This window comes from Trematomus bernacchii, unplaced genomic scaffold, assembly GCF_902827165.1.
Source record: "Trematomus bernacchii unplaced genomic scaffold, fTreBer1.1, whole genome shotgun sequence".
In the NCBI taxonomy this organism is placed as follows: domain Eukaryota; kingdom Metazoa; phylum Chordata; class Actinopteri; order Perciformes; family Nototheniidae; genus Trematomus; species Trematomus bernacchii.
This window is the reverse complement of record NW_022987705.1, coordinates 8,981,149-8,995,258: the sequence shown is the minus strand read 5'-3', so window position 1 is coordinate 8,995,258 and position 14,110 is coordinate 8,981,149. Positions and strand designations below refer to the sequence as shown.

General features: G+C 38.3%; 1 protein-coding gene across 1 annotated transcript; it reads right to left on the bottom strand.

The window, feature by feature from the left end:
* Positions 1-2,286: 2,286 nt before the first annotated feature.
* On the bottom strand, positions 2,287-13,669 carry fhl1b (four and a half LIM domains 1b). Its single transcript, XM_034140452.1, has 6 exons — positions 13,554-13,669; positions 4,402-4,581; positions 4,138-4,312; positions 3,778-3,947; positions 3,506-3,692; positions 2,287-3,162 (listed from the first exon to the last, which is right to left on the bottom strand). The coding sequence occupies exons 2-6, from the start codon at positions 4,555-4,557 to the stop codon at positions 3,011-3,013; spliced, it is 840 nt and encodes a 279-aa protein (XP_033996343.1). The 5' UTR covers positions 4,558-4,581; positions 13,554-13,669; the 3' UTR covers positions 2,287-3,010.
* Positions 13,670-14,110: the final 441 nt, after the last annotated feature.

Here is a 14,110-nt window from a genome sequence, read left to right as displayed (position 1 = left end):
AAAAAGTGCAAAAGAGCAATAGCAGCATACACAAATATTTACCACGTGGCAGTACACTATAGCAGCAACGACATATAAATTGCAAGAGAGGATACAAGAGCTACTTAAAGTGCAAGAGGAGATACCCCTGTATTAAAGTGCATTTAGCGGTGATTGCACGTCTGTTTGTTTCTCAACCATTCTTTTAGTTGACCTTTAAAACTATTGAGAGTGGGACAATCCCGTATCTCAGTTGGGAGGCTATTCCAGAAAGAGCTGCCCTTAATGGAGAGGACATTTAGTCCAAAAGTGGTCCATCTGCGGTTGACCTCACAGTCTCCTCTGGTTTCTGACCTAGTGCAGCGTCCAGTGGGTTTTTTGTGGATGAATTCCCCTAAGGGAGGGGGGGCCAGTCCATGTATCGTCTTATTCTTGTATAACCATATTTAAAATTATTATTAAATCTATTGTGATCCTCCCCGCCAATCTTTAGAAGTTTTAATCAATACATTACAAAATATGTATATACCTGACTTTGATCGTCTATTAAAATAAGTGCTTTCAACCATGTGGGTATTACCCAAAAAAGAATCAATAATTTTGCAAGTATATCAAATTAAAATGTTACAATTTAGAGACATTACAAAATGTATTTGTATTTTATGGGCCAGAATGCAGTTTATTTTCTATCATTTATCAAGTCAAATCTATTTAAAACATTGACCTACCTTGCTCCACACTGTTCAGCAGAGACAGAGTGATAAACACATCCAGGAATCTTTGAAGGAAAGTCATCACAAATCTAGAAAGAAAAGAGGTTTTAACCCAATCAGTATTTTTTCTTATATCTTAGTATCTTTGCATATTACGTGAATAAAGCAAGTTAAACAAAAATGTGAGATATTTAACACTATGCTCATTAATAATTAACTACTTTTTGAAATTTCAAGTTTACATTTTCAAGATTTCCTCACCGAAACATTTAACAAGTGCAATACACTTGTCTTAAAACAATGTTCAAGCCTAGACAAAAATGAATGAAGTACTTACCTGCATAAATGAAATAGCCCTGAGAGCAAAGGAAATCTCTAAATCCTGTTCCAGACTCTGGAGATATAGCAGAGATTATGCACGCTGCTTCAAAGCAGACGGATGAAGCACAAACCTGTCTCTGCAAACAAGGAGGGTATGAGTGTGTGTGTGTGGAGCGAGAGCGGTGTATTGATGCTGTGATTGGTCCACTTGTGTTCTTTTGTGGGTCTGTACCTGTGTGCAGGTGAGAGAGCTAGAGGGGAGGAGATGGTTATGTACATATTGAATGAATATCATCTTGCCAATTAAAAAAAATATGATTTTACTTTAAATATGATTTACTTTAGTTTTGACAGACATGCACTGCTTTGTGTCAACAACTTATAAGTGGTGGTACATGTCGCTGTGTTTGTGTGTGCTATGTTCACTATCTGTGTTCAATGAGTGACATTAAGAATGCCATCAGTCTTTCAAAGATTTTTTGTAAACTATAATTATATAATATATAATTATTAAATAATTTCTGTCCGAACGCTTTTAGAAAAAACATCATAAAGTCAGCTTTATTCATAGAGCATATTTCATTATGAAGAAACTCGATGAGATCTACATTTTAAAAGAGGAAAGAAAGGGGAAACAGAACAGAGGCATAAAAACACTTCCTTTTTTAACATATGTTAATAATATTTAAATAATGGATTTTCCGTTTCCCATTTTTAGCCCACACCCACCCAGAATATTGCCTTTCCAAACAACCCTTAATCCCCAACCCCAGATCAAACATTACATTTAACCACTTACTGTAGGCGCTGGGCTCTTGAGGCACTGCACGGATTATGTTGAAAGTATGTGATGTCTCCAAACGCTGAGACTTAACTCTTGTTGTGTCTTCCTTATTGTTGATATACAGAGGAGTTTTCTTTGTTTCGGGTGCAGCCAGCAATCTAGATTCTCCTCCTTTACTGATTTCACATTCCCAGACCATGTGTAAGAAAAATCTAATTTGTTCAGATTTGGCAGAAAGAGCAGAAGAGTTGGCAACAGTTTAAGTATTTCCTCCGGTTTTCTATATGTTGAAATTAAATCAGTTTGACTTTGTGGAATAGAGGAAAATATTAATTGTTGTTTGCGCAGAGGTCAAATTTTATATAACTATATACAGTTGTCCTATAAATGGATATTTGAGATTGGCATAAAAGTCCTTTCATCTTTATCTTGAGTACATTAGTTGTAACATGGTAATCCTGGCAAAATAATGTGTGAAATGTTTAGCGGTTTGTTTTTTTAGAAAGTTTATTTCATTTTAGCAACATAACAAGGCATACAATTATATGATCCAATTTCATACTTATATTTCCTCTTTCCTTGAAGGGAGAATGGTTAAGAAAAGTGCATACACGTTTATTTTTATTCAAACACACAATAAGCATAGCAATGCATTGTAAATGAGCAATTACAAATATAGAAATTAATTTTGATTATTTAAAACCACTTTGATCATAGGAAAATATCACATTTTTGACATTATCAAAAGCAGGTGTTTTTGTGCTTAAAAAAGATGAAGAATACATTTAAAAAGCTTTAAAAATCACGTTACCATCTAGCTTTATGCTAATAGGCTAGCATACACTGTGTTGAGGGGAAAGTATCAACTTTCACAACCATCAGCTGAGATAAAAAACTAATAACATGTTTCTTAAGACCGGCAGACTCAAATACAGCATCATTAGATCTACTTTGAAGATCTCAGGTAAGTCAGGAATGTATCTGCTGCTAATTTACTTTAGCTGCAGGTGGCTAATCATGTATTAGCATGCAGCAAACAATCAACAATGGATACAAATCACAATTTGTCCCAACGTTTCTGTCATAATCTGCCAAAAGGTCACTTTAATAATAAACATAATATTGAAATGGGGACTCTGGCTTTAATGTAAAAATAAAGAAATATAAAAGGACTTTATAAACCACGGTTAGAAAAAGACAGCGTTCTCCAGCTCTACTTTTCGCTGCAGTCGGCGCAGAGGATGTCTCCCCCTTTGGCCACGAAGCGCTTGTTGGACAGACTGAGGGAGCATCTCTTACAGTTGAAGCAGTATTCGTGCCAGGAGCTGCCCTCGTAGTTCACCACGTTCACTCCTTTACCAAAACCTGAGAGAGGGGACAGAATATTATTATGCATCTCTGGCAACAAAGGTTTTTCGTTTAGTCTAAAGTCCCAATGAACATGATATCTTAGGAAAATATCTTAGGTCATATCTTCAAACGTCTAGTTGGACTAAAGGATTAAATTATTATATTTTGAAGGTCATAGGTCCTCTTAAACACAACATATATTATGGCCATAATTTAAGATTTTAAAGAATAAAATGATGGCTTTTCGGAAAGACATGGATGTAACCTGAAACATGACTGGTTGTCGGAGGCATACAAGCTGTAATCGTAGTTCATCTATATTTTATTTAACTGAAACATAATCCTCAGTTTCAGTCACCTGTGATGGGGTTTTGGCAGCCGCTGCATTTCTTTGCCACGGAGGTCTTGTAGCAGTCCACACAGAACACCTGGTCCTGGTGGTTGGTGAAACTGGTCCCTGCTAGGGGCTTGGAGCAGGAGCTGCACACGAAACAGTCGCTGTGCCACGGCTGGTCCTGGTAGTTCACTCCTCCAGAAGTTATAGCCTGGAGACGGAGGAAAGAGAAGAGCTACATGTATGAATAGTGAACGTTAATGTTTGTATTTTGTTTTTAAGAGTAATAGTAAAACCTTTTTGCAGCAGACGCAGTGTTTGGCAAACTTCTTGTCATGGCAGGGGCTGCAGTAAACGTCAGTTCCTTTGGAGAGGAAACTCAGCGATCCTATTGGTCGTTTACAGTTGAAACAGGTGAAACACTCATCGTGCCACGAGTTCCCTTTGTACTCCACATTCTCTGTGCCTGCAGGAGATCACAGAAGAGTGAGTGCTAATGCAGAGAAACAGCTAGTAAGAAAGTACCTTCACTGCAGTAAGAAAAGGGATATCAGTACAGGATTTTTTCTGTTCAAATTTAGTTTTTTTACAGTTTATTAATGGCCAGTGACCCAAAAATTCTCCCACACAGTATTCTGAATTTATCAACGTCTTACCGGGCAGTAAGGCTTTATAGCAGCCGTGGCAGCGTGGCGCGTCCTCTCTGGAGCAGCACTTCCCGCACATGATGCGGTCGTCTTTAGTGCTGAAGGGCTCCTTGGCCAGAGGCTTGTAACACTTAGCACAGCGGAAACACTCCTCATGCCAGTACCGGCCCTTATGACTGAGCTCCTGATGGAGGAAGGAAGTTTGATGAGATGTTTGTGGAGGGGGAAAAAAAGGCAGGGCTGATTTTCACGCATAGAAAACCCCAAACACACCTTTGATTCCACAGGGATGGGTCGACGGCACTCGGCGCAGGAGTTGGCGCAGAACTTGGTGTGGCAGCGGATGCACACCGGCCGGCCCTCGTTGCGGACGAACCTCTTCCCCCCGAGGTCCTCCCGACAGTAGAAACAGTTCGAGCTCTCTGCCATCGTCACTCCGGGGGAGACTCACAACTACAATACACCAAGAAGAGAGGGAAGGTCAAATACAGCTTACCATAAAGTCCTCATGAGAAATCAAGTTAGAAATAATGCACATTTTATAGCTGTACTTTTTCAAGCTTGATTTTTCAAATTAACCGTTACATCTTTCTCACAACCTAGTAGCCAAATTTAAAAAAAGGCTACTTAAAAGCACCACAAAGGGGCGCTGTTGGTACACTTATATGGGCTGAAGGGAAAGCAATAGGTTTCCAAATAATTGATATGAATTGCATGCTAATGAGATGATTTAATTTCAGTCTCTGACACAAGAATGGCACCACTGAATATTGGTTTTGTGTAAAAGAACATCCACCAGGTGTCTGTGATTCTGTGTGTAATTATGTGCAAAGCATTAACACAAGAATGTTTATATATGAGGAGATATGGTCCTCCTCATATATATTTGCTCTGCCTTATAATACAAATAAAATGGGCAATAAAGCTCGATGGCTGATTTGAGAGGCAGACATAAAACCAACAACACAAGCTTGAATCTTGCAATCGAATGATCAAATAAAAAATCCTATTTCATGTTTTGCATTTGACAAACATACCTGTAAAAGCAGATGCATTGTTAAGTGTATTACAATAACACGAGTATTTTCCTTTTTATGCTTTTGACTTTATTTTAGAGTTAATAATTAGAGATTATTATTTTTTATTTGATTGTCAGCTCAACCTAAACAAGATTTTACATTCAAATGCTGATGAGGCAATACTGTATGAGTATATGTAAAACTGTAGCATTTTAGCATAATGAGCTCTTTTGATTCTAAACATTTGTACTCACTTGTAATGCAGTATGTTTTTAGGCAGTGCCATTGTTAGTTTTGCTCAAATGAAGGATCTGAATGCTTTTTATAAATTGTCATTTAATTATAACTGTCCTCAGCATCTTTATGTAACTGATTTCTCACACAAGATAAAATCAGCGTGCCTAAAATACAACACTCATTAACTTCCTAAACATAGAACCAAAATCACCACGTTGATCACCAAAACAGCTTTGATTGCCGGGTTTGGATTCCAAATTGTAAATGAACCACGATGGCAAAATCACGACTACACAAACACACAGAAACGTGGAGGAAGAGATGGCTAAAGTGTGTTCACTCTGTTATTTCCCACATCAAGTTCATGCTGGCTGACCGCAAGGAATTCTCCTAAACTGCACAGAGGTGTGTGTGTGTGTGTGTGTGTGTGTGTGTGTGTGTGTGTGTGTGTGTGTGTGTGTGTGTGTGTGTGTGTGTGTGTGTGTGTGTGTGTGTGTGTGTGTGTGTGTGTGTGTGTGTGTGTGTGTGTGTGTGTGTGTGTGTGTGTGTGTGTGTGTGTGTGTGTGTGTGTGTGTGTGTGTGTGTGTGTGTGTGTGTGTCCGCATTGTGAGGTGTACACATGAAGGAATGCCTGGTATGACAAATGTGGTGAGATCTTGGACGTTGACAACTCCTTGACAGAACCTACATGCACACACACACACACACACACACTTCTTACACGGACCACTCCCTAGCAGACCATGGAAACCACAAACTATAGCGTTCACCTCCGGGTTGGAGCAGCATGTCGGCTCACATTCAGGAGGAAGTTCTGGTTTTGGCACAGGACCATGTTACCACAAGTTTAGGCTGCGTTCACCAACGGTCAAATTACCACGTTTTCTTGTGACTTTTCTTAAACTATCAGCAAAAATCACAGATGGGTGATTCCTTTTTAAAGGGGGAGGCTAACAGATAAGAGTTTGAAGATGCTGAAACTTTTGACAGGAGGGATTAATGGTGGTCTTCATCTGTCACAGGTGGAGAGAGGCAGTTGTAGTTCATGTAATATGATCGATGCGTCAAATATTTGCACTTTAGCTTAAAAGTCCCACAACTGAGTCTTTTATTTTTGTTTATAAATATAGAAAGCGTATATAAAGGCTAAATGTTAATAATAGTTTGGGTTTAAGTAAAGATGTGGGAGGATGTGGGTCGACTGAAATGAAGAGTCATGACCTTCATATTCGCACCAGCAGTCTCTCCTTTTTTGGACTCTACAAACTATTATACAACAAACTATGTTGTGGCCAATATTCAATGTCTGAGAGCTCTTTTTCCAGTTTTGTAGTATCATTAAAACAAATTACTGGACATGGATCACTTATGGAAAAAGATGAAATACAGTAAATCATTTATAATAGGACTGAACCAGGCATGCTAACAAACCAACACACTCTGACAAGGGTCAATAAATGTGTTTTAATTAAACCATTTTAAGGACATATATTTCAAATGTATATGCCAGAATTGTATGCAGTAGAAACACTTCTCAGCGATCATGTGACACTTGAACTCTCCAACCCAATCAAATAACTTTAACAGATAATATGCAAATAGCATTTTAATTTCGTATATAGCATATAGCAAGAGTCATAACCAGTCAGACTGCTGTTTGACAGAGAAATGTGGCCGAGGTTAAAGGTGCTACTGTTAATAATGTTGATCAAATAACTTCCTTTGTGGTCCTGTCTCCTCAACAGATAATAATAAATGTACAAAGTGACGCCATGTGGAGTGAGCATACATCTTCCTTTCAGTAACCTGCTAATTCATAACTTATTAAAAGAAAAAACCAGCAGCAGGTTTATTTGTTAACTGGGAGAGGCTACTCATACATCTTCTCAAGAGGACAGCGAGCCAAAGACAGGTATTGTATTTACCTGTTATCTTATATTTCTTGCCTCTCCCTGAACAAACAAGAATTCATGTATAATTGTAGTTCCTTGTCTTTTTAGAAACTGCACTCACAAACATGCTGGAGATCCTGAATCCACGGCTAGATGAAGCAACATGTAGCTCTAGGGCTTGTGGAGCTGGCAATAATAAAGCTTGGCTACCAGCATCGTGCAAACCTTATCTGATGAGAGGCTAACAATGGCTGACAGGAAGTGAGCCAGTATCCACAGGTTTGGAGGAAAATAAATCCGGTTTCACTGACGTCAGGCGGCTCTGAGGACACTGTTGCTGCATGTCTTTAATTTGTTTCCCTGCCATAAATATTCTCGCTGTGTCACGGCACAACAGCACATATATTATTTTCTTGTATCCTAGCTGCAAATGGAAAACACAGTTTGATCCCTATGGAAGCAGTTAAGGTGAATTCCGCAGACGTTTATATATTTCTATCTTCAGAAATGTTCTGCTTTTGGCAATTGATCCGAGGTTGTATTGTACCTCCCCACTTTATTCCCTCGACTTGATTTGGTGTCACAAAAGTTGACGGATGTATATCGTTGAGATCCAAATGTAAGTCAAGTTCGACTGATGGATCGAGTTTGAGCAAGAGAGCCTGGAAGCTAGAGGTTTGGAAGTGGGGCCTGATGTGGGGGACCAGTTAGTCTTTTACAAATTCACTTAATTTAAGGAACTTAAAAAAGGCATTATTTGTGGCGAATGCTTTATTATATAGTATGTGTTTGCCTAGAGTTATGCAGTCTGCAGTCACATGATTTAAAAGACTTTAAATACCAAGGGTCATTTAGTTTTGAAATCTTATTACTTCTGCTCTCCACTTCTGTTAAAGTTTCAGACACCTCAACAATTGCAGCAGCATGTGGGGGTCTGTGGTGTAAAAATAAAACACAGAGAGGTGACATCATGCCTTCTGAGAAAAGAGGAAACACACACATTTTTGAACACATGGTGCTGAGAAAAAGACAAAGAAGTAACAGATAGAGCTAGAGACTGTCTGGGGCTAGACAAACTAATATAAAACGGTGTGTATTTATTCGACTGTCTTCTTGTACCCACCATCTGTATGTCCATACACGCATGTGTGAGTTGGCATGAGCTTATCGCTAAAGAATGTAGCGGAAAACTGAGAAACAGGAAGTCTCCATCAGGCGGTTAAGGTGGCACAATTCAGCGAAACACACACACACACACACACACACACACACACACACACACACACACACACACACACACAATGAGCTCTCCACTGTAGTGGCTAATAACTGTGTTTACATTAACATCTGATTAACGCCTCACGTACAATAAACCCTATTATTTGACATAACTTCAGTGTGTGCTGCAGGTGTGAACTCTTCTTCTATGCAGACTTATCCTTTGACAACTCTTTAATCATTGACCTGTGTGGCAGCCGGTAGAGCATTCCTCCTAATGGGACTTCCTGATGCTCTAAAAATAGATTAAAGGCTGGAATGTACAACATATTCCTCTTAAACATATCTTCATCCTTAGCTGTGTTTATGATTATAAATGCCTCTTTAAATTGTATGCTTTTCCTCTACAATTGTTTGATTTGCAGATTTATGTTTTAAATTAATTAATAAATGTGTTGGCTGTGTTGGTTATTACTTGGTATGATTAAGGGTCAGTCATTGTTTAAATGTCAAGTTGTTGTCGTTGGGAAAGAAAGGACCTTTGTGGTGCAAGTCTAAAGTGTTGTGGTTGCTACTTATTAATGATATGAAATGATTGTGTTAAGACATTGTGTTGCTTTAAAGGCTTGTACTTGTAATCTACCCAGGACATGAGCTGTATACTTTTATCCCAACAAATTTGAGGCTGATTCATTTTCTGTCCATTGGCTTATCGATGTTGTAGCTCAAATGTATATTAACTATTTTGTGCACCTTCAAATTAGCCTAAAACTGATAAAATCATCAGCTGATTAAATAGTATTTTTCTTGTTTTTCAGAATGGGCAGCAGGAAGCGGTTAACTAAATTAAGAAGTCTGCAGCGATGTTCCTCTATATTACAATCCATTGTAGGAGACAAGGAGATATATCAACGTCTGAATCAACAAAAGCCTCAAAAGACCAGAATGCATTGCATTACTAAAACCCGTGAGTAAGATAATGCTGCCCTCATTAACAGTTTAACTAGTCTGCCGTGTGTCCATTATAGAGTATATTTATAAATCTGCTACCAGAGACAGAATCCAACCCTTTTCTCTCCCCCTTTCCTGTCTACCTTGAGCTATACTCACATAAAGGCAAAAAAGACTCACCAAAAAAGACCAAGATCTATTAATATATCTGAAAATGTGGCTTAAAACTGGATACAATTTTTATTTTATGCTTTTGGCAGACAACCTCAACGCTGACCTTGCCATTACAGACGACCAAATGAAACAGACCATTACCTGGAAAAAATGATCTGGGTTCGAAACTGGTTAGAAACATTTGGGATAATGAAAGAAAATACATGACATAAACTAATCGTTTTCAGACCTTTTTATGCAGAAATGTTACATATTACATCTTTTAAAGATCACTGTATCTCCCGATCATGGTCCAACTGCAGAACTGTCGCACTGAGAACATTCCAACCCTGATTCCAGTCATACCATCTCAAAAATAAATATACAATATCAGAATTTGAAACTCCACATCAGTCTAAAAAGAAAGATAATGTTTTCTTTGGCTCCGGTGGGGCACATTCCAGACGGTGGAATAAAGCCGATACAACAAATCTGAGTCGTGTAGAGCGAGGTCGAAGAAACCCAACATGTCCCAGTACAACAGGACGGACATGATGGTTTTACCAGAAGCTGCTGTTAGCTGCCTTTCTAACTTTGTCTGTTCTGTTTCCCTCTCTCTTCATCAGTGACACACTCCTTCTGTTTCTCCTCTCATTCAGTAACTGAGATGTCTTTCAGAACAGAGCAGCTGAGAAAACCTTCAGCTGCAGCAATGTACGACCAATTACCATTTCCATGAATATCTATGACATTTTATGTGTGCAAGGGAAAGCCCCCACATTGGCACCAAATCAGTCCTGTTGGAGCACTATGTCCAATGTATAACGGGACATTTAAGCCCTCAGTGCTGCCTTAAGGGCTTGTTTGCTTCCAAAATATCCCTTTATAAATCTCCAGCCACTTTCTAACCATTCTCCCAGATTGAAACCTCGACATAAATGACCACACCAAAGCCGTACTTTACGAGAACCATTTATGAACGAATGCCAAACATGACGATTTCTGTCTAAAAATAATATATAAAAATATAACCCTCCCTTCAGGGGACCAAACATTAGATCATTTACCCTCAGTTTAACTGTTAGACCACAGGGCTGAATGAGCTCACAGATGGGTGCCAAATTAAGGGAAAAACCAACATAATTAAGTTTCTTAGTAAAGTGTTGAGTATACAGACAACTATTTTTAAAAGCCTCTTTAACTCAACTAAAGAGATGTAACGTCACTCTCAAGATTTTACCATATTTGGTGTCTTATGGCATTAGAAAGTGCTGACAACAAGAAACATCGCTAAAAGGACGCTCAACAGCCAAATCGACCTATTAGGCAAATGTAATAAGGTCAGGCGAAGAGAACACGCCCTGTTTAATATTTTACAGCCAGCCTACACTTTCACACCTCATCTGTATCCCAAAATGCAACATCCTTCCTGACCTTTTTTAATGCTCAGCTGCAACAATACATACAGTTCACTTTGTGTCTTTCTTTGTTCCTTCTTTTTTTACCATGTACCTTTTAAACTCCCAACTGTTGCTGAATTATCTGGTCTCATTGGTAAATCCAAATGTTCTTCCTGCAAGTTAGACGCCCTTCCTCCTCATTTAGTCAAGTCTTGGCTACCTTCCCTGTCATCTTTAGAAACCGATATCATACAGACCCTGACAATTTGAAAAAATGTTGCCCCCAATTTACATTTCCTGCCTTAAATTCCTTAGAAATAACAGTTGCCGTTCAGGTACTCAGTGAAGACCATAAGGTATAAAATCCTCACAACTTGTGTCCAATATGGAAACGTCTGTGTAAAATAAGTTACATCACTATTTTAAATCATTTTAACAGTTTTTTGTGAGAGTTATATCAGATAATTGTTACCACACTCATTGTGCATGAAATATGAAGCTACAATCAGAAGCTAAAGACTGGGAACAATGGGAAACAGCTAGCTTTGCTCTGTTCAAAATATAAGATAAGATAACACAACACTACCAGCTCTAAAGCTCACTCATTTACATGTTTTATCTTGTTTGCTTACGCCAATGAAAAACCAAAGTGTACAAACTAAAAGTTATGATCCTACCAGTTGCAACAAGACTTCAAGAAGTCATTCCTGCAGGCCAAGAAAATGTGTTTTCACACTTTGTTTATTGGGACGGATTTATCTATTCTAATGCGATATAACGGGTTAATTGTAAATGAGGTTTGTTGACAAATAAAGAACCTTGAACCTTAAGACAGAGCCTGTGTCTTCCTGCTTACAATATGTATGCTAAGCTAAGCTACCAAACTATTAATTTAAATCTTAAACATATATTTAGCCATTTCATTGATGTTGCACCTGCCGTCCCCTTTACTCTTAGACATCCTTGATGTCTTTGACGGCACAAGAATATGTTACTAGCTTTGCCTCCTTCCTTTTACATATTATAAAGAAACACAATGTCTTTTTGTCCTTCTATTTCACAACCACTGATTGAAATCAGCAAACCCAAACATATCACAGCAGGTTTGAATTGCCGCCGGTTAAAGATAACACACTGCCAAGTTTCTAAGTCAGTCAAAATCTGCTTCACCATCATGTTGTCAGTTTGTCAGATTATTAAAACTGCAGAAATCAATTCAAAACTCTACTAAAAAATGTTGGGGATCGATTTAAAAAAAAAAAAAAAAAAAATGTCTGAATTCCATTTACATTCTATCTTATTAAAGTCACAACAGGCAAAACACAACAGGGAGTTCCTATGACATAAATTCAGACAAATGCATAAAGTTTTACGAGCCAGTGATGTATTTTATGGGACTGAGCTCATGGTAATTTCTTTAACATGCAGGCACCAGCTTTGAATCAGTAAAAACTCCCTATGGCTTTCGTCTGAGTGTCTGAGTGTGTGTGTCTGTGAGTGTGTGAGGCAGCAAAGGTCAGTCCCACATATGGTTCCTGGCTTACTTACTGTCTGAGTTTGTTTTTGCGCATGCTGTTCAAAATGACTGTACTGTAAGGCAAGTACCTCCAAATCACAGTAGGAATCAGCAACATTTAGTCGCCAATACATTAAAAAAAAGTGTACTTCAGTTGCAACATCTGTGACATGAGGTTTCCTTCTGTAAAGTTAGAGGAACATCTCTCCTTCCTCCTTCAGTCTTGTTTTTTCAATCCAACAGATGCATTATTTTTTTATATAAATCTATGAATAAGCAGGTTTTTCTTCCTATTTTTTAAAGGTTATGTTGCATAATCTGCTCTGTAACTCCCTGCATGAAAGGGAGAAAGAGTTCAGTTGCACATCTGGATCCTGAACTTGCAATATAATGATAACTGGTGGAACCAACACTGGAGCCATATGCATCACTTACATGTATATAAACCATGATATAAACGCACACACATACAGGACAATGAAAATAGCAGTACAGGAATTTTAATTGACCTCTGTGATGCATTTTTTAGCCTCAGCGGTTCCATCACTGGGTGAAAAAAAGGAGAATTCCTAACTGGAAACAGATTTCAGGAGCAGCCAAGGCTTCCATAAGTCAGCATGTAACTGTAGCTCTCACACACACATACACATGTACAGAGACAGCCAACGCCCCAGACAGACTTTAAGACTTGTTCCCTCTCCGGATATCAAAACGCTGCTTTGCAAGTGTAATGTGTATTGAAATGACAAGATGTGTGACAGAGGAAGAGAGTTGCATGCTACTGAGTCCTGACTGTACATGTGTTAGTTGGACATACTGTAAAGGTGATTACAATCAATGGTCACATATTTACAGTGGGCTAATAGAATATATAAGTGAGACTAGTGCAACAGTTTCATCAAGCGTAATAAAACCTGCGCGTGCAAATTACTAAACAGTTCCGCATGAAGTTATTTCTGTAAAAACAAGTTTAAAAAAGAAAGTACATTTAGACAGTGTACAGTAAAAAAGTAACAGCGGTGCTTATCAGCCAGCTTACCGGGTTCAGGGTGATGACTGCGGGGCTCTGGAAGCAGACAGTGGGACGAGTGGGACGCTTCAACGAGACCCTCACACGTTTTTAAGTACTGCCATCTGCGTCAAGCGCGACACAAGCACCCGCGCACTCAGACCGGAAATAACAGGTTGTACCTTCAAAATAAAAGTATCTACGATGTTCTAGCGGAGTGAATACATTTTCAAAATAAAGGTTGAGGTTATGTTCACTCACATATTTAATGAACTTGTGCCCAAAGACTTTATTTAGCATAAGCAAAAATGCAAAAACCTGTGTTCTGATTGGCCATGACTGTAATATATAAGGGTTTTAAGATTAATATGGACATATGGGATAATTTGGTGCGTTGAATCTTTGACAACAATATTCAAGTTCACAATTACAAGTATTAGCTATTAACGCATGACCTTTATTACATTTCCTTTAATATCATTATTATTATTTGTCAATATTATTTTTCAGTTATTACAATTAATGATATGTTATCAATGAACAACCATCACAGGTCATTTCAGTTTATAAATACAAAATAAAAATGT